The sequence below is a fragment of the Amphiprion ocellaris genome, chromosome 15 (assembly GCF_022539595.1).
Source record: "Amphiprion ocellaris isolate individual 3 ecotype Okinawa chromosome 15, ASM2253959v1, whole genome shotgun sequence".
NCBI classification, from domain to species: Eukaryota; Metazoa; Chordata; class Actinopteri; family Pomacentridae; genus Amphiprion; species Amphiprion ocellaris.
Genome location: NC_072780.1, coordinates 23,864,919 through 23,890,792, shown reverse-complemented (window position 1 = coordinate 23,890,792; position 25,874 = coordinate 23,864,919). Strand labels below are relative to the sequence as shown.

Below are 25,874 nucleotides of genomic sequence, written 5' to 3'. Positions count from 1 at the left end.
ACATAAGTGCTAAAATTAAACAAAAAAATTAATGCTGAAGTAGTAAAGTGCTTCAAAAACAAATATGTACATACAAACACACATACATATATATAATTTTTTAAAATTATGAAAAAAACTGTTTAATTAGATAAAAATATGTATCAATATAGGCAAAATTTATAAAATTTGAATGAGACATCTTTAAGTTATTCCTTGAAGACTATTCAGGTAACTTCATTGTGGCTATTGCAGTTCCTTGTCCTAAGCCTAACCCCAACACTAAGCCTCCTCCACCCCAGGTCCCCAGATCAGAGCCGCCTCGACCCACAGAATACACAAGCTGTAACCTTGCTTGTTTATCGGTAGATCTGTTTCATTTTTGCTATATATTTTTGAGAGTTTTTTTTCGATTTGTGGAACATGGCTTATAGTAAAAGATCATACATTTACACACTGTCATTCTGGTCACACAAATATCATTGAGTCAAATGTAGCTCTACAGTATATACCATCTCACAGTGACATTGCTAACATGCAGAAGCTGATTTGAGGATGATGAGTTTTACAGGTATTAGGTCATAAATCAAAGTTCTGACATGTTAACATTGTTGACTAGCTGGTGGCGCTGACAGAAAAATGAGAGGGTTATTGCCATTATTACAGTTCATCATGAGTGCAATTTGAATGTCTGAACAGTTTCAAAGTAATTCATCCAATCAAAATAGATAAATATGGTAAAGTAAAGGTTAAGGAATCACCAAAATCAACTGTGAATGTCGATAGAATATCAATGGCAATTTAAGTGGCATACATTCAAGTATTTCTTAGAAGTAACCTACTGATGGTATTCCACTAAAAACAAACAAACAAACAAATGAACAAACAAGTGAAGAAACAAACAAACATCATGGAAATCCATCCAGTAGTTGTTAAAACATGTCATCAATCCTCAAAAACAAAGCCTGCTGGTGGTGCTAGAGAATAAGCCAGATGACCACCATAGTAAAATTTACTTTGGGGGAATGCCTCATGTTGCTAACATGGCAAAAACACACATTTCAGGAAAACATCTCTATTGTGCTGCTGTTTTCTTCTGGTTGTCTTATAACAGTGTGGATTAAGACTACATTATATGGCACTGTGGCGAAACATTTTCTGCTGTACTGGCAGGCTTCCTTCCTTCTCACAGAGGAAATTACATGCACTCTTGCTCAAGCGAAGACACACACACACACAAACACACACACATAATCACAGTAAAGATGTCTGATTACAAGTTTTGTAGCTGAGTAACACTAATGGCCCTTTTTTAGGGGATTGGTACTTTTACCATATTTATGTTCATTCATATATTCCTGTTTGTTTGTTTGTCATTTTTTTTTTGGTCAGCTTTGCTTCTGTATACTACCTCCACATGTGTCCTGTACCACCTCACAAGAACGTAAGCTCTTTGAGGCTACACCATTCCAGAATCTGTCATTTCACTCTGTGGTGATCTTACAAAGTTGTCCTGATCTTAATTTGATGCCTATTGTGTCAGTTGGTTCAAAAGTCAAAGATTTTTAAAAATTATATATATTGTTATGATATCATATGTTTTACTCCAAAATTAGCCTTGATTAATATTGGACTGAATTGATAGGATCCCCTGGACCTTCACAACCCACCCCAATACATTATGTAAAATTTATTTCAGTTTATTGTTTAAAAGAGGCAATGTATCACATGATGCAAGTATTATACCAAACTTCCTAATCTATAAATATGCGTGTTACTAAAGTCATTTCTCTTGTAAGCGACCATGGTTAATGAACATGTTTGCAAAAATGTTCTGGTGATCCTTTGAGTTTCTGTCATAGTTATTGCATGTGCTCTCTAACATAATACATGAAAGTTTTGATAAACTGACAAGCAACAAGCCTTAATCTTGTCTCACTCTCACTGTGAACAGTTACTGTAAAATTCAAATCTAAACAATTTGTTAGTGGTTTCACATTGGGATGAAACAAAGAGCAAATAACAGTCGATAGCATGCATAGAAAGATTATCTGTGTGTGTGTGTGTGTGTGTGTGTGTGTGTGTGTGTGTGTGTGTGTGTGTGTGTGTGTGTGTGTGTGTGTGTTTGCACCCACACGCGTGCATGTGCGTGTGCATGGGTGAGGGGGCGGTGATGATTCAGAAGTCAGATTTCTCACAGGAACAGTCACTTCACTAGAAGCAGAAGCACATTGCAGTTGCCAGTAAGGAAACATTTTTAGTTTTTTTGTCTTTAATAGGAAACTGACGGATCTCTAGAGAAGCATTGATATTAGAAATTTATTATTTTTACTTGCTGACTGCCTTTTAAATTTGTTGTGAAAACATACGCAATGTCAAGAGTTGCCAATCTGTCGAAACTGCGGCAAGAGAGGATGAGGGAGATCAACCTGCGGGTGAGTTGGCATGATGTTCCTCTTTTAGTTTAACATCAATTTTGTTGTTAAAATAATAACATCAGGTGTGGCATGTGACTGGTTGCTGCATACAACACAGTATAGGACATGTTAAGCAACATTTTGTTTTAGTAAAATGGCCTGCCTTCACTGAAAATGGAAAAGGATAAGATTAATTTACTAATTTTTCATTGTAGATAAGTATCATTATCACGTTGCACTATCTTCATTTTCTTCTTTTCCTATCCCCCTCCATCTATATCGCTCATTGCTTGTTTTACTCCCACAGCCATAAAACATTTCCATAATGTGACATAAGACCTACTCTTGAAGACAGGAGCACAGGCCTCTCAGGCCATGGGTCCTTAAACAGCTGTATTGGTTGCATATCACTTTTAATCTAGTCATACAGAATAAGTCCGCATGCATTTGTGAATGTAGGTGGTGGTGTGTATGTTTGCCTGTACACAGTGTGCTTGCTCACTGGATACTGTTGCCATAGAAATGGCTGTGACTGTGTGTGTGCTATTGGTGATTTCTTTGAGAATGTTGTAGGCCTGAAAATGTGTATAAATAAGTATACAGAAAAGCAGCCAGGGCCAAATCTACTCAGGCTTTTGCACTAGCCCTCCAGGTGCAAATATCAGGTATTCTCATTTACAAGGTGCATTTCTGTTTCTACAGGAGGGCCACACAAAAAAAGTTGGAGACATGTTAATGCTGGATGATTATGTAATTGGCTGAGGTCATACATTTTACATTTCTTGTAAGCCATTAGCCACACACCAGTGCCACAATCAACCTGCTGCACTCTTGACCTTTTGATTGACCTAATCTTTCCATTTCTCTCTGTTATTTAATGTTATTAGCAAAAGTGTTTCTTGGTAAGAGTTCAGCTGCAACCAAGATTCCAGTTCACTATCATTAGCTCACTGTAATATAATTTGTTTGCTAAATTTAATAAATAGACATACAGTTCTGAACAAAGAATTGCATACACTTGTAAAGACCATGCATATCATAGCAGTCTTGAGTATCATTGAAACCCATATGTCTTTGTCACAAAAAAACAAGCATGCATTCTGGTACTTTTATAGATTTATTACTCCGCCAAGGAACATGTCAGAGATATGTGACAATCGGTATAGGTTTGTCCTTCTGTTAATCTGTTTGTCTTTCTGTGCGCAACATTACTAAAAAACTGACTAATGGATTTGGATGAAGTGATGTGGCTTATAGTCTGGATCCACAGATTTGTTCAAGATTTCTGTATCATTACGAGATAGCATCACGGTGTCACTGTAATTATGACAACAAGTGAACACTATGTCAGGTGCCTGCTGACGATCACATGATTGCGATCCTACTACAAATCAACCACTGCTGACTGATTGGGACTTATCTGTTGGAAATTGTACAATGACAGAGCAGCCTTGGTGGAGTACTGTGCTCTTTGAGTGCATTTCTTTCATCAGTCCTTTGGAAATGTGAAGACCTCTGCTGCATCAGAAATATACAGTGTGGTGAACAAGTTTTTTTTTTATGTCTTCTATTGTTGCATATTTCTTATGCTTAAGTATTCCAGACCATCAACCTAATATTTATATTTATTTGATAATAAACAGAGATAACCCACACAACACAAAAGGCGGCTTTAAAATTGTGACTTATTGAAGATTTATTGAAAACCTGTAAAGCTCTGTGACAAAGTAATTTACCCCCTGAACCTAATAACTGGTTGATCCCATGGCAGCTACAACTACAGTTAAACATTTGCCATAGCTTGTGATCAGTTTTTTATAGAGGAATTTTGGCACACTCTTCTCTGTAGAATAGTTTTAATTCAGCCACATTAGATGGTTTTCAAGAATAAACAGCCTTTTTAAGGTCTTGCTTCAGCATCTCATTTGGATTCAAGTCCTGACTTTGACTCAGCCACTCCAGGATCCTAATTTTGTTCTTTTTGAAGCATTTTAGAGGTGGACTTGCTTGTGTTCTTTGGGTCATTGTTATTCTTTTTGTTGCTTTTGAAAAAGTGTTGGTAGGCCGGCCACTCCTGGGAAGGTTCCCCACTGTTGCGTGTTTCTCTATAGGTGGATAATGTCTCTCACTGTGGTTCTCTGGAGTCTCAGAGCCTTAACAAAGACTTTGTAACCCTTTCCAGATGGATAAATGTCAATGGCATTTATCAGCCTTTGGTTCACTTATGTTCCTGAATCTCTCTAGAACATGGAATCATGTGCTGCTTTTTGAGACCCTTTAACTATTCCACACTGCCAGACAGGTTCTATTTAGTGATGTTTCGATTCAACAAGCCTGGTAGTAACCATATGTAGGTTTGGCTGGTGAAATTAAACCCAATGGCCAAATGACTTTGGTCATTTGGTAGATTGATGGCTAATGGGGTAATTACTTTTTCACATAGAGCAACGTGGGTCTGGACAGAGTGTTTCCTTCAATAAATGACATGATCTTTTTCTCTCCTGACTGCCACCAGATTGGCCGACTATTTTTTTTCCTGCAGCAAACCAACAATCTTTCATCACTCCATTTTCTATTCCTCCATCCACAAATATCCCTCAGAACAGCAACTCACAGTTCTCATTGTTTTAGCAATCCTACAGTCGAACCAAATACCCCCTAAACATTCTCCAGTCTCAGCCCACATATATTGATAAATTCTTACTGGTAAGCCAAATTACATCTCCCCTCCCTCGACCAAGCTCAACCAAGAAAAACTGACAGCCACTGAGGTGCTCTTATCGAAGCCCTGGTTCAGTAGAAAAAAAAAATCACAGCAATAGAGTTTGATTATATTTTCTGTCTCTGCAAAGACATAGTCTGCCCAGTTTTTCAGTCCCACAGACAAGAGTTTGACAACTACTTCTCTCATCCTCGAATTAGCCATGTTCTTTGGAGGCACAGCCTTTATCAATATCACATTCAGTTCACCATCTAATACAGTCTGTCTTCAGCAGTTCAATCACACACTTATTGGGGGAGCCTTGACCAAGAGCAGGTTCAACTCTATCATGCCACATAGGCAGATCATCTGCTAACCTAGCCACTACATGTGCCACCCCCCTCTAAATACAACAAATTCAAAATAGATCTCTTCATTCATTTGCATTCTCTCTACCACACCACACTACACAACGATTCCTGAGGACATAAGGTTTACCGTCTACATGCTCAATGCCCTTGCTGCCAAAAGTCAACAAAAAAGGCAGGCCAGTGTTACAGCTAAGAGGGCGAGCCATTTGAAACAGCTTTAATGAAGAAAATTGCACACCCAAGTCAACTTCAATACCTATGTGTCTTTTTATTTCAAAAATGTTATTTTTGTAAGTATTTTGAAGAAAGGACAGGTATACTGTAGTACTGAGATTTCATTGCTATAAAAACTGCACAAATTCTGTCTGGCAGGCTTCAAACCAGAACAGGTTTGAACATATTAATGGCATAGTGAAAGAATATGTCTTTGAACTGAAAGATTCAAAACTGAAAACTGAGGAAAGTTTGAGGTAGTTGGATGGTAGCATGAATGAGGTGAGCCACACATCCATGAACTGTTCATTAAATATATTAATCTAGGCAGGACACGAGGTCAAACCTCTCTGTCAGTCCCAGCACATCAACTAATAGCTGCTGATTTTAGTGTCGTCCCAAATCAGCTGATAAATCAGATGATTCCCTGTTACACATCCATGTGTCAAATCTCATACAGGGTGTGCTATTTTAGCTTCCTGTTTTTCTGTTCCTCTGCATGCAACCTACCTCCATCCAGCTTCTCCTTTCTGTATTGTGTCTAACTTAATAAATGCCATGTTTGTTACTATTCATGCTTGCTCTACTGATCTTTACTTCTGCTGTACTTGCCAAGGCTTTCCAAGTACACATGTGGAAGGACAAAGAGGGTGTGGAACACAGTCATACTACCAAATATAAATGACTAAAGTTATAGTAATTTTCTTTGAATAAAATGGTCCTCTCTAGAAGCTTATATGCATTGTTGGGAAAATTAGAAATAAAAGGTGGTAAACGTTGTGTACCATGTGGCCAACGCCATGCTTTGACATGTAACAGTGTGACGACCCTTCACCAGTCCACCATGTGTTCTTTTCTATTCTTTTGCATAAGCTGGATGAGAGTCATCAGCTAATAAGCTGCACCTGGGCACAGTGGCTCTGCTATATAAAACCTCGATCATTCTCAGTCTCTTTCTCTGACAGAAGATGCCCTTCTCTAGGGGAAAACCAGCAGCATGGCTTTTGGTTTTGTGGTTTGAGGGACTATTGGTTTGTTTTTGGTTAAAATAAATTGGGGCTGGGACTTTAACGTGTTAATTTCAGTTAATTGATTACAGCGTAAATAACGTGTTAAATAAATTAACGCACTTGAGTGCACCTTTCTCAGTTCCCTAATTTATGGCACACCGCTAACACTGATGAACACTCCAGCCCAGTAGGTGGCGGTAATGAACCTAAAGTCTTTCTGCAGCATACGGTCTATGGTCTGCAGCCGTGAAAAAGATACACAGGGGTGACGTCAGCGCATTGGTGAACAGTGTTGCCAACTTGGCAACTTTCTCGCTAAATCTGGTGACTTTCCAAAGCCTCATGGCAGCTTTTTTTTCAAAAGCGACTAGCGACAAATCTAGCGATCTTTTTCTGGTGTTTTGGAGACTCGGGTCGTTCTGTAGTTACTGTCCTCAACGAGCAGCAGGTGCTGCTGTGAGCTTCTCCCCGTCCCAAAGAACAGGCGATCAGTCTAGTAACCCCACAGCATCCCACTGTCTGAGAGGAGAACCACATCACTCCGTGGCCAGATGACAGATGAATTGCGCATGCGCAAAGTCGCTGCAGATCCCATCCTGGTTTACAGACCGGGATATAAATGAAAATGTTTCTTCACTGTCATTCTAAAATAAATAACTGCATTCAGCCTCTAGTTCAAAAACATACTTTTGGTGTTTTATACTCACTTTTTGTCTCTCCTACGACGTTATTCCTCTCTCCTACAATGCTGATTACAATTACATGCAAATGGAAAATTATGCAAATTGGGCAATGACGTCATTTAGCAACTTCTAGCGACTTTTAGGACAGCCAATAGCTACTTTCCTTACTGAGGAGTTGGCAACACTGCTGGTGAACAGTGAAGGAAGATGAGACACATTGTGCTTGTTGGGAGGAAAGTTTTCTTTAAAAAATCCTCCTGATGGCAGCTTGGATAAAAGCGTGGTTGTGTGTAAATTGTGCAACAAAGAGTTTTCTGATCACCTCAGTGTAAAACATGTTGCTGTTAGCACCTGAGCTAATGTTAGCTACAACAGTCCTGCTAATGGCTAATGGTGTAGCCATCCCATAATAGACCATTTTAGAAGACACTGAAAGTGCTTTAGTTTACAAAAAGTCATAAAATGTTGAATATAATCGCTATAATTGCATTTTGAGTTTGCAGTAATCGTGAATGTAGCAGACAGATGAAAAACGCAGATAAGTAGAAATGAAACAAACATTTTTGTGGTTTAAGTTATTCCACTGCCAAAGAGGTGGAGCCTTAGCAGAGTAATAAGTTAAACCACAAAAATGTCTGTCTTTTAATAACTTAATTGTAAACTTTTAGATTATGAAAAAATATTTTTGTTCATAAATAAAAATTTATCTTCCTAAAAAAAAGAACCATTAAAATGACACCATTTATCAGACCCAGAAACTATGAAAACAGAATGAATCTGTGGATTTTCAACTTTTTGAAGCTCCTTGAACTACTTATGCTGATGTTATGTGCCATACAATGGGAAAACTTAACTAAATCCAGGCCTTAAATCATCAAAATCACTTTTTTCTAAATGTCCCATTTTAAAAATGTATTAATTTCATAAATTTTAAATTATAAACACGTATATGTCTATTCATTGATTCAACTGTCAACCAAAATTTATTTGAATTGAAAATAATTACTTATTGTGTCAAATATTGCAATTTGACAAAAATTGTGATTAATTGTGATTAATTAATTACCAAGCCTGTAATTAATTAGATTATTTTTTTTAAAAATTGCGTCCCACCACTAATATATATATTCTTAGTCACCACACCATTGTTGTCTCTCTGGTTTGTTACAGTTTTGAGCCTGACTGTAACAAATGGGGGTTAATCTATGTTGTAGTTGATCCCCTTAACACTTCTGTAACTCCAGTGGGTGATTACCATTGTGAGGGGAGACAGATTTCTGTGAATGAATACAGGTACACAGTGGTTGTAGTGTCGGTGAGTGACAGTGTGTGGGCCTGTTTAAGCAGTGATTTGTGAAGAACTGTGCAATCTAGTTGTTAGGAAACATGAATGTGCGTGGTAAGCATTTTCTGGAGTTACAGTCAGCAGGTGTTGTCTGGAAAATAATTCTGTAATTTGCTCAGAGGACAAAGTTTGTGTTGCCAGGCTGTGTGATGCTGGTGACTGCGTGTCCCTGAGCTGTTTTTCCTGTAGCTAAGCTACACAGTTGTAGCTACTGTGGATAGAAAGTGGTAGGAACAGCTGTCTCAGGAGCATGTATGTGGATGCAGGTGGGGTTGCTGATCCTTGGTTGCCTCCTTGGCAGAATTCTGACAGACAGCTGCTGTAACAGTGGTGTTTTTCTGAAAGCTGAGTAAGGTACAATCTGATTTCTTAACCTTTATGTCTGATGGTCATGGGGTTCCTGATGAGAGTGCAGAGAGTTTTCCTGGTGTTTGTGCAGATACGGTCTATGTGTCATAGGGAATCAGAATCAGAACCTGAGCAGATTAGCACAGAGAATATTGGGTCCCTCACTGACTGTCTTTTGTCAGCATCCTGCCACGACCTGGAAGCATAACAGTGAGCTGATCCTACATTAAGTGTATTGTTTGATTGTGTTCTCTTGAATGGTAAGAGTGCTGCACAGGGTTATCAGTTACAGAACAAGCAACTGATAAGAAAATTGGTGTCGCATGGAAAATGTTTTGTTGATGATACTGTTGTTTTGATTGTCATGCCTTCCAAATCCTGGGCGGAGGTACTGAGGACATTTCATGATCGCTGTGGCATGGCCGTCTGGTTGAGGTGCATCAGTTCAGTTGAGGGCACCAGGTTCTTGCCCTGTTGCCCCTGGTTGGTTGGCTGGTTTTCTGTTTAAGGAGAAGTTTCTTTGTCATTTTACAGTTGTGCATCAGATGTCTGAGCAGTCAGGTATCTATTTGTTGGCAACACCGGAGAGGAAAAGAAAAATTCAACTCAGCCATGTTAGTCTGCTTAAACCATACTGTTCCCAGTTGTATCAGTGTCACGATGGAGGGGAAAGTGTGCAGACTGTCAAACCAGTGATGGCTGTGAATGCAGGAAGACATCTGCCTGTAAATTCAGTTGTGCTGCATGAGGATGCCATGTTTGTTACTATTCATGCTTGCTCTAGGGGTCTTTACTTTTGCTGTACTTGCCCCAGGCTTTCCAAGTACACATGTGGAAGGACAAAGAGGGTGCAGAACACAGTCATACCACCAAATATGAATTGCTAAAATTGTAATTTTCTTTGAATAAAATGGTCCTCTCTAGAAGCTTATATGCATTGTTGGGAAATTAGAAATAAAAGGTGGTTAAAAAAAAAGAGGTCATTGTATCTCAACGGGACCGACCTGGTTAAATAAAGGCTAAATAAAAATGTAAAAAATTAAAAATGAGGATGGTGATATGGTTGTACCTCTTGAGAATCTGTTGTGAGGTCATTTAAAGAGTTCAGAATCATAGTGTAAGGTGAAGGTAGATACCACTGATGCAGGTGCTGTGTTGCTGTGGGTGTCCACTGGCTCACCAGGTGTCCCTGTTTTCTTATTCAGAAGCTGGATGAGGGTCATCAGCGAATGAGCTGCACCTGGGCACACAGTGGCTCTGCTATATAAAACCTCCCTCATTTCTCAGTCTCTCTATCTTTTCGGGAGCTGCCCTTCTCCAGGAGAATACAAGTGGCATGGATTTTGGTTTTGTTTTTTGAAGCACTTTTGATTTGTTTTTGGTTAGAAAAACGTATATAGATAATATAAATATATATTTTTAGTCACCACATCGTTGTCGTTTCCCTGTTTGTTACAGTTTTGAGCCAGGCTGTAACAAGAGTATAAAATTATCAAATCTATTTTTAACAAAGGCTGTAGAATCACAACTGGGGAACACAAGTGTGTTAAAACTGCAAATCATTTGGATGAACTTCTAGGGTCTGTGAGTAACTGTTTTTCAGAACACATTGATTGGACAAATGCTTGAGAGACACCATGGATATCATTAAAAAAAAAAGAGGCTCAAGTTACTCAAGCTATTCTAGACATACTGTCAGAGAATAGAATCCCAAAAAACTGCAAACTGGTACTTGCAAAGATTGTTTTATTCATAATTTTTTTGAATGACACATTTTGGTACAGGCAATGATTTAAAAGTCTCTGACACATAGTGCTTTGATTGTACGCTGAAAGAAAGAATGCGGATATATTTTATGGATATGACCAGTGATGGGAATAAAGGCGTTAAAATAAAGGACGTTACAAACGGCGCTATTTTTTTCAATAACGGGTAATCTAACTAATTACTATTTCCATTGTTACAATGCCGTTCCCATAACAGACAATTAAATGGGGTGCATTATAAACTAAATCTACTCATTGTAGCTCTTGTTATCAGACTTGGTTCTCAGTCACATGAGCTGCAAAGCTGTTTGTTTATTTTTTTTTTGGTGAGGGAGGAGGAGACCGCATAAGTGATGATGATTGGCTAAGGTAGAGTGAGCTTTCACAGTAAGCCAATTCAGTTTACACACAAACCAAACACACAGACTGCAGCCCCACACACCCAGACTAGCAGAGGGAAGCTACAGTAGTGGCGAGTCTAGGAGGGAAAGCTGACATTTTCAAAGTGGAAGCACAGGCACTACTTTATTCTCCTTGAGGTAAAAGGCAAGAACGTACATGAGATGTGTACATTACGTGCTGGGGCGAAGTGTTTGTCCATGTCCGTTGTAAGAAACTCTAATCTAATGAAGCATCTCTCAACGGCACACTACTTCTACAAAGCTAGTGGCCAAAAACACCGTTATTGACATTGTTGATGATGATAGCAGGCCAGATGTGGCTAACGTGAGCTTTGCTAACAAATAAGGACATGAAGTCACACCGTCCAAGCAGCTAAAGTTGGATTTTTCTGCTCCAGCTTCACAAAAACTTGTGACACAGACTGAACTGAATGTAATGGTAGGGAGGTATGTTGTTGAGAACATGCTCCCATTATCAACAGTTTACTCAGACTCCTTCAGAGCCCTCATTGGCAAAATACCGGGGAGAGCAGGTGCTGGTGCACCATGCAGAAAGACATTTTCTAAAACACATGGATGCCGAGTATGCTAAAATGAATGCCGAGCTCAAAAGGGGATTTGAAGAATTAGAATATATAACTCTATGCAACTGGCTTGTGAAACCTGCTTTGAAAAAAGATCCAAATTCTTGGACATATTTTTTTTTTTTTTTTAAAGAGTAATGCAATAGTTGCTTTCCCTGGTAACTAGTTACTTTTATAGTGGAGTAATTCCGATACTAACTCAATTACTTATTTGGAGAAGTAACAAGTAGCTATAACTAAATACATTTTTAAAAGTAATGTGCCCAACACTGGATATGACTATGAGGAGTTACATTGTATTTACATTGTATGTAAATCTCTACTCCAGTGGAGCAATCGGTTTCTAACAGAGAACCATGGTCTCAAGTATTATCATCACAGAAGAGCTGTAGCTTCAACGGTTGCGGAACCAAAAACTCGAATCTGCGAGAAGTTCAGGAAGGCTATGGAGAAGGACTTTTGGCCAGCCTTGTTCTGGCAAACCATTCGCAAACTCAGGTGGTTAGCCACAGAAGAGAACTTCAGACTCGGATTGGGGATATCATCAGATAGTGGAAGGCGCACCTTGAGAATCTCCTAAACCCTAACAACACATCCTCTAGTGAAGAGGCAGAGTCTGAAGACTTGGGGGAAGCTCACATCCATTGCAGAGGTTATTGAGGTAGTCAAGAAGCTCCTCAGTGGCAAGGTAACAGAAGTAAAGGAGATTTGCCCTGAAATGCTTAAGGCTCTGGACGCTGTTAGGCTGTCTTGGCTGACATGCCTTTTCAACGTCACACAGAATTCAGGGACAGTGCCTTTGGAGTGGCAGACCAGGGTGGTGATTCTTATTTTCAAAACGGGGGATGGAAGAGTTTGCTCCAATTATTGGGATATTCTCAATCTCCCAGAGAAAGTTTACTTCAGGTTGTTGTAAAGAAGGCTCCGTCCGATTGTTGAACCTCAGATCCAGGTTAAAGTGGACCACCTCTTTACCCTTGCAAAGTTGCCGAGGGGGTCATGGAAGTTTCACCAGCCAGTCTACATGTGTTTTGTGGACTTGGAAAAGGCCTAAGACAGTGTTCCCCCAGGGACCCTGTGGGAGGCAGAGTGAAAGTATGAGGTACCAGAGTTGTTGTTACAAGCCATCTGGGCCTTGTACAACCAAAGGAAAATATCCTTATCCTTCATATCCTTAGCACAAACTCAAACATGCACTTGGTGGACTCCACCAGTGTTGCCGCTTGTCTCGGACCCAGTCTGTGACATTCATGGACGGAATTTATAAGTGCATCAAGAATGTGGAGGGTTTTTGGTTTTGGAGTTGCATCTCTGCTGCTTTCAGATGATGCGGTTCTGTTGGCTTTGTCAGATCGGTCATACTGCATTTTACAGCCGAAGTGTGATGCAGCCAAGATGAGATTTCCAAGTTTGTGTCAAAATATGACACTATCAAATTTAAATTACATGTTAGACCTACTAAAAGATTGTGAGGACTTAATTTGATTCATTGACTGGAAGGAACATGGCAGGGTTTCCTCTCTCTCTGCAGTGAAATATTGCATCACCCAGAGAGAAAATGGACCCCCGGGTTTTGCAAGTGTACCTATTTTTATGTTTGAAGTTTAGGTGGTATATTAGTACATTTGTATTCATGTAATTCATATTGCCTTTTACTCAGAAATCTGCATCTCAAAAGGCCTTTAAGGAAAACACTAAGAGCTAAACCACAAAATCACGGATAAATTATAGCCACCAGGAAAGCATCAAGCACACAAGTTTGGCTTTTTCTGTCAGGTGACATTTTTAAGACAAAATAGCTCCTGCACATCTAAAACTTACGATTGCAGCAAAACATAATCTGATCTATTTTCAGCTTGGGATAAACTGGGATTTTTTTTTCTGTTTTTTTGCTTTTTTTTAATGCTTGGTGGCACTAAAGTCAACAAGTGACAAGTTTGGAGGTTTTGTATGTGTACCATCTCTGCAATAGCTATTGCCCTGAATGGATAAGAGAGTAATTCTGGGTTCTCATCCTGCCTTTCAACCAAACATTATCATGGCTCCATTCAGGTGTACTGTCTTTTTTTGTACATTTTGTTAGTTTCCTTTGTGAATAGCACACCAGAATGTGACACTTCATTAATGAATTGTTATTTTTTTTCTAGAGTCCAGAGAGCAAAAATATGTGCACATGTAGTGACTATGATGCTGAGAGACATCAGTAAACATCCATCCATCCATTATCTATACACCGCTTAATCCTCACTAGGGTCACGGGGGGGGCTGGAGCCTATCCCAGCTGACTCGGGCGAAGGCAGGGGACACCCTAGACAGGTCGCCAGTCTGTCGCAGGGCCACATACAAAGACAAACAAGCACTCTCACATTCACACCTACGGGCAATTTAGAATAATCAATTAATCTCAGCATATTTTTGGACTGTGGGAGGAAGCCGGAGTACCCGGAGAAAACCCACGCATGCACAGGGAGAACATGCAAACTCCATGCAGAAAGATCCCGGGAAAGCCGGGACGTGAACCAGGGACCTTCTTGCTGCAAGGCGAAAGTGCTAACCACTACGCCACTGTGCAGCCCCATCAGTAAACAGTTACCCTGAATAAGTTGTGTTTTCTCTTTGTGAACCTGAATACTCTTTGCTGTGATTTTTGTTTCCAATTGTTTTTTACAGAACAAAGAGAGAGAGCGCATGAGGGAGCGAGAGAAAGCTGCGAGGGAGAGGGAGGCTCGCTACAGCAATGGCCACCTCTTCACTTCACTGACAGTGTCAGGAACGACACTCTGTTCAGCATGCAACAAAAGTATTACTGCAAAAGAAGCACTCAGCTGCCCTAGTAAGTAAGACAGTTCAGTTAATCCACTTCTGGATCTACATATAATGAGACACAAGCATAGTTGAACATACCCTTCCAGTGTCCGTTTCGACAATCAATAAATAAATTAAATAAATGGCGTCATATTTTATGGGGACAACGAAAAGCCTGCACACTGCTCTGCCCCAAGTTAGTTAATTAAAAATTGCTTCTAGCATCAAGGTTATTTCCAAATTTCACTCCCTATACATTTCTAAACAATAACATTCAAATACAGGTGATCATGTCAGAAAATGCTTGATTGACTAAAAATGTGTGTCTTTAAGATAATTAGGCACTCGTTAATCACATATGTGAACAATTGACATGTGACACTAAATTGTAACCTTTTGGAGACAAATATATCAACATTGTAGACATACAGCTGTGAACAAAAGTTTCCATGGACTTTTAAGGGATTGTAGCCTTGACTTTCCAGTGCCTCGTACAACTCTGAAATTTATATGATGGAACGAACCACATGATCTTTGTCACAAAAAACAATCATGCATTTTGGTTCTCTTATATATTTAATACAAGTCTCCTGGAAATATGACAACATTTGCTGGTTCAAAAATATACATATAGCAACTTCAATAATCAGTTTTGGTGATGTAAAAAAATTGTGGTAATCAAATTTTCTTGGTGGCATGACTTCTTACCTTCTTGTGAGAGATTACAATTGATTACAGTCAGACTTACAGACTTATCTTAGCCTATTTACAGTAAATGGGGCCAGTTTGATGCAGTTATCAGACTCAGGTACAAACACCATGACATGAAAGTCTAAAGGGGTCAGCACAGATCTGAATAAACAAATTATTGACTTAAACAAGTCAGAAAAGCTGCTTAGAGTAATTTCAGTGCAGCTACAGAAATCATCTATGTTGTTTGCTGTGAGATGACATGTTGTGAATTTGCGCTATATAAATAAAATTGAATTGAATTGTTTGTAAATATAGTGCATGGTAGAGCTGTTTCATTTCAGAAGAAAACACAAACTATGACCTACTGCTGTGAGACAGTTGTTCAGGATGGTCAAGAATGAACCAAGAATCACAAAAAAAACAGATCTGCAATGAATTAGAAGCCCCTGGAAAACAGGTGCCAGTGTCCACAGTCAAGAAGCAGCTGCATAAGAAGCAAGTCCTTCCTCCAGAATAGGCACATTAACACTTGACTGGCATTTTCTGCTGATCATAGGGACAAAGAAAAGACCATCTTGAGAAAAGCCCTTTGCTCAGATGAAACAAAAACTGAGCCATTTGGTCATAAATACCACAATTTCGTTTGGAAGAGAGAAGGTGAGGCCTTTAATCCAAAGAACAACATAGTAGTTTTATGGTAGTATGGTGTGGTACTATTATGTTCTAGGGCTGTTTTGCTGCCAGTAGAAGTGGTGCTTTACATAAAACAAATGCAATAATGAATAAGGAGGATTGTTAAAACAAAACACCCAAACACACATCAAAACATCAGAAATGTGTAGAAATGGGTAAATCAGGCTAGAATTTAGGCTTTAGATTGGCCTCCCCAAAATTCTGACCTAAACCCAATCAAGATTTTGTGGACTATGCTGAAGAAACAAGTCTGTGTCAGAAGGCCAACAAATTTAGTTGAACTCCACCAATTCTTGTAAGAGCAGTGGTACAACCACAAGCTTGTGAATGGCTACCAAAAGTGCCTAGTTGAGGTGAAAATGGCCAAGGGACATTTAACCAAATACTGGCATTGCTGTATGTATATTTTTGGCACAGCACACGGATGTGTTTAAATGATTCCATCATAGATAATTAAAAGTTATGTAGTCACTGGAAACTTAAGACTGCCATGACATACATGGTCTTTACAAGCGTGTGAACACTTTTGTTCACAAATATGCTTAGTCCAGTTTGTGACGTTAGTCTTGAATGCCAAGTTTTTTGGAATGCCAATGGAACACAAAGCAAGAGAATAAAACTTTGATCAAACAGTTTCCTCAATGATCATGAGAATAAATTTACTTTTTAGTAAAACACACTTGTTCACAAAAATTTAAAAAGTCAGCTTTCATTAACTTTCATAACTTGAGAAGGTATAAAAAACTATACAACACAAACAAAAGAACTGATAGACAGCCTTATCCAAATTGAACAGTCAGCCAGTCAGAATGAATTAACTTGTTTTGTGTTCTGTTGGGAATAAACCTGGGAAATAAACTTGGCCTCCATGACCAATGTCAAAAGCTGGACTATGTAAAGTTGTGACAAAAGTTAACATACTAAAAATTACCTCTACCTGTATTCTATATATTTTGGTCTGTATTATTGTGACATCCAAGTACAAATGGCTGAGAAAATATCACTGACTTCTGCATATCAATGTTTTTGTTAATGTGTCAATGTGCTAAAAACGTGCTGAAAGTGGAATTACAGGCCTTTTTTTTTTTTTAAAAAGATCTGTGAAAATATAGTTTATGATCAAAAATATCAAGCAAATTAGAGATGGTCAAGTGGAGGGCACCCAGTGATTTAATAATTCACTTCTAATCATCTGTATAAAGCTTATAAACTAATAGCTAAATTAAGATTACTGAATAAATGATTGGCTATTCTGTATAAATGTGTTACACATAGATTATTTGCACATTCAATAGCGTGAGTCTATGTATAGAAATAATTTCCTTTTTGTTTGCGAATGTCAAGCAATATTCTTATTAGGGGAAATGAACTTAAGGTGTGTGGTGAAATGCACCTACGTGAATGTCTGAGTGTGTGCATTTGTGGTTATGGGCCAACCTATGATTGGTGGTACCTTGGAGACCCACCAATCTACTCTGCATTGCCCTTACTATACTTGATATGCTCATCTACACACTGTTTGCATCTTACTTACCAGCTATATATGCAGTATATTTAATGCCCCCCCCAGACACCCCTCTAACCCTTTCTGACTTTGCCCCTCTTAACCCAGTAGCAGATGGGTCCCCACATATGAGCCGGGTTGTACTCAAGGTTCTTTCCTGTTAAAAGGAAGTTTTTCTTGACACAGTCGTCTTAGGGCTTCCTCTGGGGGCTCAGGCATATGGGTTCTGTAAAGCGTCTTGAGACAATCTGAATTGAAATTGTAAATAAATGTAAATAAAATTTAATTGAATTGGATGAGCAAGTTGCTGTTTTTTATATCTAATCTTAACTCGTGTCTTTATTTTCCAGCATGCAATGTTACTATCCACAACCGATGTCGAGACACTTTGCCAAACTGTGTCAAAATGAAACAGCGGGTAAGACTACACCAGTCATCATGATACTAAGTATTTAAACTTGTTATTAATGAGTGTTTTATTTACAAATATGTATTTAGTAGGATTCGATTTGTCCTCTTTAAAAAATTATCTAAATGATGAATCACAGATAGTTACTCAGAATTTTTAATAGTCATGATATTTTTCTTCTAAAAGTCCCTTTACTGCACAGTGAGACAAAAGTGGGTAATTAGAAGAAAAAAATGCTTAAAGTTTTGATCATCAGTCAGAAATCAGGACCTAAGATCACACTATAAGACTTATCCATTGGCAGATTTGGAGCTTCAGTACCCAGAGATTTGGCAAAATTTTGTTGTTTTTTAAAAAATCTTCATGAAATTGGCACAATGTGACTGCAGCGACCAGTTATGTTTACAAAGCAACAAAACAAGAAATTAAACATGGTCCAGCGATAAATGTTGTATTTAAAAAGTGCAATATATGAGTATATATGTGTGTGCGTGTGTGTGTGTGTGTGTGTGTGTGTGTGTGTGGGTGTGTGTGTGCGTGTGCGTGTGTGTGAAAAGTTTAATATTTTTGAAGTGAAAATGTATCATACTCAAGACTCAGAACACATGAAGTGATATATTTCAAGTGTTTTTGTTTAAATATGATGATTACGGCTTATGTCTCAAAGAAATCAGAAATCGAGAATCTCAAAATATTAGAACATTTTACTTTGAGTCAGTCAGTATAGATCCTGAGTATCTTTCAATTTAGTTTAGTACATGCAACAACAGTCATGGGGAAAATTGATGACTTGAAAGTTGCCCAGAAGATGATCATGGACACCCTCCACTAGGAGGATATCTACAGAAGGTCGTTGCTGAAAAGGCTGACTGTTGGCAAATTGTTTGACTCAAAGTGAAAAGTATGGTATCAAAAGATGCACATGCAACAGGGATGACCACAGCCTTGAGAGCATTGTCAAGAAATGTTGATTCAAGAATGTGGGAGAGCTTCACTAGGAATGGACCGAGGCTGGTCTCAATGCATCAAAAGTCAGCAAAGACATTTTCAGGAACCAGCGTGGTTGTCAGAAGTGTCTTACTTGGGCTAAGTAGAAAGAACTGGACTGTTGCTCAGTGGCCCAAAGTCCTCTTTTCAGACCAAAATAAATTTTGCATTTCCTTTGAAAATCAAGGTCCTGGAGTGTAGAGGAAGAGAGGAGAGACTGAGTCCAAGATGTTCAAAATACAGTGTGCCGTTTTCCTAAGATCAATCCCCCCCCAAAAAAAGCATTAACAATACAGAAATGTCCAACTTCACACTCAATACTTGGTTGGGGCTCTTTTACCATGAATTACACCATCAATACGGTGTCCCATGCAGGAGATCAGCCTGACACCCTGTTGAAGGTTATTGAGTAGTGATGTGTAGATGAGACCTCATGAACCATTGAGGCACATTCCATCCATCCATCCATCCATTATCTATACACCGCTTAATCCTCACTAGGGTCGCGGGGGGTGCTGGAGCCTATCCCAGCTGACTCGGGCGAAGGCAGGGGACACCCTAGACAGGTCGCCAGTCCGTCGCAGGGCCACATACAAAGACAAACAAGCACTCTCACATTCACACCTACGGGCAATTTAGAGTAATCAATTAACCTCAGCATATTTTTGGACTGTGGGAGGAAGCCGGAGTTGAGGCACATTCCCCGAACTGTATTGATACTGTGTTGGTACTGTGTCGCTCCATACTGACACCTGCTGGATCTTAAAAATCATTACAGACAAAATTTTAATTTTATTAAATAAATTCTAAAATTTACATTTGAAATTTGAAATTTTATTACATAATAATAATAACAGAGCAAGCAAAAATGGTTCTCATTATTTTTCGCAGAACAGTGCAAACAGAATGTGCAAATAGAACTGTGCAACCAGAATGATTGCAAGCAAAACGAATAAAGTGACTTGTGCATGTAGGTTATTTAATGATTCGTAAGTCCGACAGCAGAGGGGAAGAAACTGTTTTTGTGGCGGGAGGTTCTGGTCCGTATGGACCGTAGCCTGAGGAAAGTGACTCGAAAAGTTCGTGTCCAGGGTGAGAAGGGTCAGCTGCGATCCGGTCTGCACGCCCCCAAGTCTTGGAGACGTACAGGTCCTGGAGAGATGGGAGGCCGATCACCTTCTCAGCAGAGTGCTCAATGCTCTGAAGTCTGTGTCTGTCCCTGGCAGTGGCCCCAGCGACCACACGGTGATGAAAAGGTGAAGATGGTCTCTATGACGGCGGTGTAGAACTCTGCCATCACCCCTCGGGTAGCAGCTTGAGTTTCCTAAGCTGCCGCAGGAACTGCATCCTCTGCTGAGCCTTCTTGATGAGGGATGTTGGCTCCCACCTGAGGTCCTGGGTGATGGTGGTGCCCAGAAGTGGAGTGAGTCTACAGTGGCAGGTGGGGGCAAAGAGGCTGGGGCTTTCCTGAAGTCGATCCTCATCTCCACTGTCTTCTGAGCATTGAGTTCCAGGTGGTACATACTGATTTAATGGCCTAGTATATACAATAATATAATTTAAGTTTTTGTATTTTATATTGTATAATTTCATATATTAATTTAAGTTTAAAATATATTTGATATCTTTAGATACAGTCAATAAATAATGTGATTGTGTGTCATAACGTGAAAATCAAAGTGAAAGTGTTGTGAATGTGAGGATGCTTATGTACTTGTCTTTGAGGCAGGGAGGGGATTTTTTTTTTTTTTTTAATAATTCTTTAATCAAAAAAATAAGTTTTTCCAAGGTCTTGGCATTCAGGATTTGAGTTCTGATGGATCAAGTGGAAACTGAGAAGAACAGGATGATGAAACAAAAAGGGAATAAAAACAAATACCTTATTTGCCGATATAAGGTCAAAATGGTCCCACACGGCGGAAGCCTTTCTTTTTCTTTCAGGCTCCATAATGGCTTTAAGCGAAGAATTGCACTTCAAAAGATCTGTGATTCTTTTAGCAGAGATGCATCCCGTTGACAGATGCGCTTCCTTCTTAACACAGTTTGGCGTCTCAGTGACAGGTGAAACAGCAGCTGTATCGGTCAAAGCGAAATGTGCACCGACACAGGGTTTCGCTCTATGAGCTCGACACATGCGCCGATGCATTGGTGTTGCCGGACTCATCACTATTATTGAGGACCAGTTTGCTTTGTTTTGAGATGCACTAGTATTTATGGAAATGGGGGGAGAAACTAGGGGAGTAATATGTTATAAAAAGTAGTAGATAGTCCATGCAGACAGAAATCAAACTGGGGACTCCATGATTTAGGCATCTGCATGCATGTGGTATGTGTCCTCCATAAAATCGTTAAAGTGTCATTAAAAACTTGCTTGTAATGTTGTAAGACGCTGCTACTGATGAAAACATTGAAAATTACTTCAGTTAGTGAGCTATGATATGGCTAAAAAATTAATGATATGCAAAAGAAGAATGCAGTTTTATTTGTAATTTGTATCTATTTTTAATAAAGCAGCAGAAGATGACCCTGATGAGGAATAATGTTACACTGCGCACCAAAAGTAAGAACTTCTGTCACACAATGTTTGAATACATCATTCCCTCCTCCTTCCACAATGTCCTTCACTCTTCCTGTTTTTCCTTCCTCTCTTAGTTATTCTTGTCTTTTTCAAAATGTTACTCTGTTGTCATAGTCCTCTTTCCCTTCCTACTTCTGTTTTTTCATCTTCTTCCCAAACGTGTTGTCATTTTTTCCCTTTTACTCTACCTGCATTGTAACTCTCTTTGTCACACTTCCTATTCTTGTTCTCATTTTGATGCCTGCAACTTTTTCCTTTGTCAGCCCCAGGGATGCGTGAACGTCCAACTTCAGCCATCTACCCTTCAGAGAGCTTCCGACAGTCTCTGTTGGGATCCCGCCGTGGTCTCTCCAGCCTCTCCCTGTCCAAGAGTGTCTCCACCAACAACATTGCAGGGTGAACCTCTCTTTCACAGGGCTGATGTACTAGTATTTATTCAGATTGGTAGTAGAGACAGGAAATATGTTTAAAAAGTAAAATAAAATTTGGGGAATATTGCTATTCCTTTCTTTGCTTATCTAGTTTGTTTTCAGTTTGTGACATGCTCAATAGTACATTACATATTAAAACATGTGCACTGTGTGTGTTATAGGAATCTAAATGATGACTCTCCCTTGGGGCTACGCAGAATTCTGTCTCAGTCCACAGACTCCCTCAGCTTCAGGAACAGAGCTATGTCAGTGGAGTCACTCAATGATGATGGTATGAACACATCAAGACAATACATAATAATGGATACCTTCTGAGTCATAGTAGTAGTCATGTGCATTATCATTATGTACTTACAAGAGTGCAGCGAGGGGGAGAGGTAGAGGGAGAAAAGAATGAAGGGAAGAGGGAGGTAAAAGGAGGTCAGGTAGGGGCAGATGCAGGAACCGGCGTGGGGGCCCTGACAGAGTTGAGCTGATGCAGTGTGGGGGAAAAGCTTATTCAGAGATCAACAGCGGCTCCCAGGTCGGTGGACCCCCAGAAGCCTTCCATAAGAAAGAAACAAAGAATGCCCTTAATGTAGGCCTTGAGGGTTGGAGCAGATGAAAAGTGAATACACTTGAGACCCATGGCCTCGATTAGGTGGTCTGGAACCCCTCAGCTGAAAACTGTGTCAATACGGAAGGAGTGGCCAGAGAACATGCAAGGATTCTGGATGCCATCAGGACTTGCTGGAAGAGGAATGGGGATCAGGTTGTGATGTGAACAATCTCTGTAACAAACGGTGGGCTGGAAGGCAAAGCATCCTGATATCTTTTTGGTTTGTATATGATGTACTAGAGATTTGTAAGGGCTTAGGCATGAATCTAGTTTGAAGTACATAATGGGCATTGATTACCCACTTGATTGGTTTGGCTTTGTTTGAGTGAAGGTCTTCGAAATTGAGGAAGGTCAAGACACAATGCACAGTAAAAAGGATGGTGTGGATTGAACTTGACTTGTTGGTCAGTATTGCAATAGACTGCAATGGAGTGCATCTCAGGAACGAAGGAAAGCCAACAGAACATTGATTCTAGAGTGCTGGATAGAGGTTGAGAAGTAAGACACTGGAATGCATTGATGCCTTTGGCTAGGAGGACAGATGTTTTTTGGAAGATGACCATGATTATGCTGCAGAGGAATTGCGAGAATTTTGAGTCCCAGATGGAGGTGAGCGATACGAGATGAAGCTGGATAATGTAGCTACGTTGAATGATGGAAAGGGGGAACAGAATCTATTATGAAGGGAGTGAAGGGAGTCAGTGATATCATTGCAGCAGCCGGGAAATGTTTGACATGAAGAAGGAACAGGTTGGAGACTGACTGCCACATGAGTTGCTGCAGAGAGGCATGACTGCAGGAGAGTAACTTCAACATTTTGTTTATAAAAACGATGAATACAAGGTTGTCAGAGTGGATGAGGTTGGATTTTCACTTGACCATTTGTGGCTCTATGAGAAGGTAGCATAACGATGGGTAGATTTTTAATACTACTGAAGAAGGCTGCGGAAGTTTTTGAAAGAACCTGTAAGAACTTGAGATACTACAGCATGGAAACCATCGTTGACCAAGAAACCCCCAAAGCTGGAAGAAGAACGATGACTGAAGAGCTGACCATCGCTTGAGATCTTGTTTATGTGTGATGAAAGAATGGAGCATGAGATGGGCAGGCGGCTGGTGCAGCATCAGCAGTTATACCTTATAAACTGATCTACCTCTGTTACTGCTGTGCTTTTTTCCCCTTACATATGCATACCACTTATGAGCAATAACTGTTTCGACCTCATCCTCATGTATATAGTCTTCTTAAAGAAAACAACAACAAAAAAAAACATCTTCTGTATATAATGTTCTCTGCATTTTTGCACGGTGTGTTTCTGATTTATTCTTACACTGCTTATACTTTTTCTCCTTCGGAGCTGCTGTAACGGTGAACTTTCCCCACTGTGGGATCAATAAATTTAATCTTATCTCATCTTGTCTTATACTGAACCATCGTGATGAGGAGGGAGCTGAGCCAGAATGCAAAGTTTTTGATTTACCGGTCAATCTACATTCCAACCCTAATCTATTGTCATGGGCTCTAGATGGTGATGGAAGAATGAAATAGTGTGTACAAGAGGCTGAAATGAGTTTCCTCTGTAGATTGGCTGGCCATGGCCTTTGAGACAAGGTGAGGAGCTCACCATCCAGAGGGAGATTGTTGTCGCTCCTTTGCATCAAAAGGAACAAGTTGGGCTCCTGAGCGAGTTGTTAGCATGGCCAATGGACATATGTGCTACTGGCATCTTTGCTGGGGATTTAAACAGAAGGTTGACGGGGGTATGAAGCTGGGAGAAACTGGTGACCCAATGTCAGAAGTGTAGGTAGCGGACTGTTGATGAAGTATAAAGAGGGTAGTGAAAATGACATCTCTGTGCCAGAATGAGAGCAGAATTTGTTGAGTGGGATGATATAGATGAATCAAATTGCATCTGAATGCCAGGAGGGGTCGAAATTGTTTAAGAAGGGGATAGAAATGGGCGAATTGGCATCTCTCTGCAAGAATGAGAGCCAAAGTTGTTGAAGAGGAGGATAGACTGACACCCCAGTGTCAGAATGAGGGTAGGAGATTGTTGATGTTGAGGTCTACGGATTTATTTACTTCTTTGAATGGCAGTGGGCCTGCAGTCTCTGGATCTTCTATTGCAGACTGAAAACTACAGCACCTTATCAGTGAAGTGAGATGACTTGCGGGTGGAAACTCTCTGAAGGCACAAGATGTGGAAATGAACAAGTCTGGTGCTGGATGAGTTCTGAGTGTGTATTTTGCCACTGGGATGTTGATGGGAGTTGTAGAGGACATGACGTGGTGTCAGTAACTTGGCCATGCTTTGTGAGCTTGTGAGGGCAAGCGGCTCAAGAGAAAGAGCAAACCTGATGGTGTCTGGCATCCCAGTGTGTAAAAGTGGAAGGTTGTTGACGCGGGGGTAGTAGTTAGTGAAATTGATGTGGGCGGATGTGGTATGACACGGTTGGGAGGATACGCCAGTCAAGATTGACTGCTGCTGCAGAAGAAGTGACTGTGCAGGTACAGATGGGTCTCAACCTACATCAGAATTCCATTCCTATGGCACGATGTAACATGATTTTTGCCATACGTCAGAACTCACATATGCTATATTAGTGTAGGTGACACTAACACTGTGGTAAAATCATTATCTAGGACATTAAAACACTGCCATCAGAAGAGTCTGATTTACTCTTGGAAGCCATTATGAAGGGAAAGAAGTCCAAATAAAACAACGCAAATGAAAGAAAGTGAATGTAGCACAATCCAATGTGGTGTACAACCAGGAATGTAGACAAAGTCATCTTCCTCATACAGTGCCACGTCACAACGTATTCGTCCACTCTGCTCGTCAACTAGTTTCCGCGCAAAATTTGTTTTAACATCCCAAACACTGTACGTCGGAATTATGGAACAACTCTTTCTTAATAAATTTATGGTAGATGGCGGCATAACCATGAAACACCGTAGGTTGAGGACATCGTAAACTGAGGACCTACTGTATCTGCTCTGAGGTATGTTGCAGCCGGCTAGGTTAAGACAGATAGTTTGTCTTTGTAACTTCAGAACTATTTCTCCATTCGGTCGACACCTTGGTGCAAGAGCATAGGAATGGAAAGCCTTGTGGCTTTTGGAATAGCAGCTAGTAGTGATGCTGTAAAGTCAAGATGACTGAAAGAAGAACTGCTTCGAATTGTAGACATGTGAATTGAGTACATGTGGTGGCTGGGTAATTAAATTATCCTCGTTTATGATGTATTAAAGATGAACATGCTGAAAAGGTGCAATGGCACAGACCCCATAGCGATGCCCCCAGTAGATGTCTTCAATTAATTCTTGGAGGTGTGCTGCTGTGATAGAGGCAAGCTA

General features: G+C 39.9%; 1 protein-coding gene across 2 annotated transcripts in view; it reads left to right on the top strand.

Annotated features, from left to right (window-relative positions):
• The first annotated feature begins 2,184 nt into the window (after positions 1–2,184).
• Positions 2,185–25,874, top strand: part of LOC111587924 (rho guanine nucleotide exchange factor 2-like) — a 68,445-nt gene continuing 44,755 nt past the window's right edge. The window contains exons 1-6 of one of the 2 annotated variants that reach the window (XM_055017946.1): positions 2,185–2,414; positions 14,489–14,651; positions 17,864–17,931; positions 21,424–21,469; positions 21,751–21,883; positions 22,080–22,189. In XM_055017946.1, the coding sequence (XP_054873921.1) occupies positions 2,352–2,414; positions 14,489–14,651; positions 17,864–17,931; positions 21,424–21,469; positions 21,751–21,883; positions 22,080–22,189 (583 nt within the window). In that variant the 5' untranslated portion in view covers positions 2,185–2,351. Of the gene's footprint in view, positions 2,415–14,488; positions 14,652–17,863; positions 17,932–21,420; positions 21,470–21,750; positions 21,884–22,079; positions 22,190–25,874 lie in introns of both variants that reach the window. The other variant, XM_055017945.1, reaches the window with a different exon arrangement.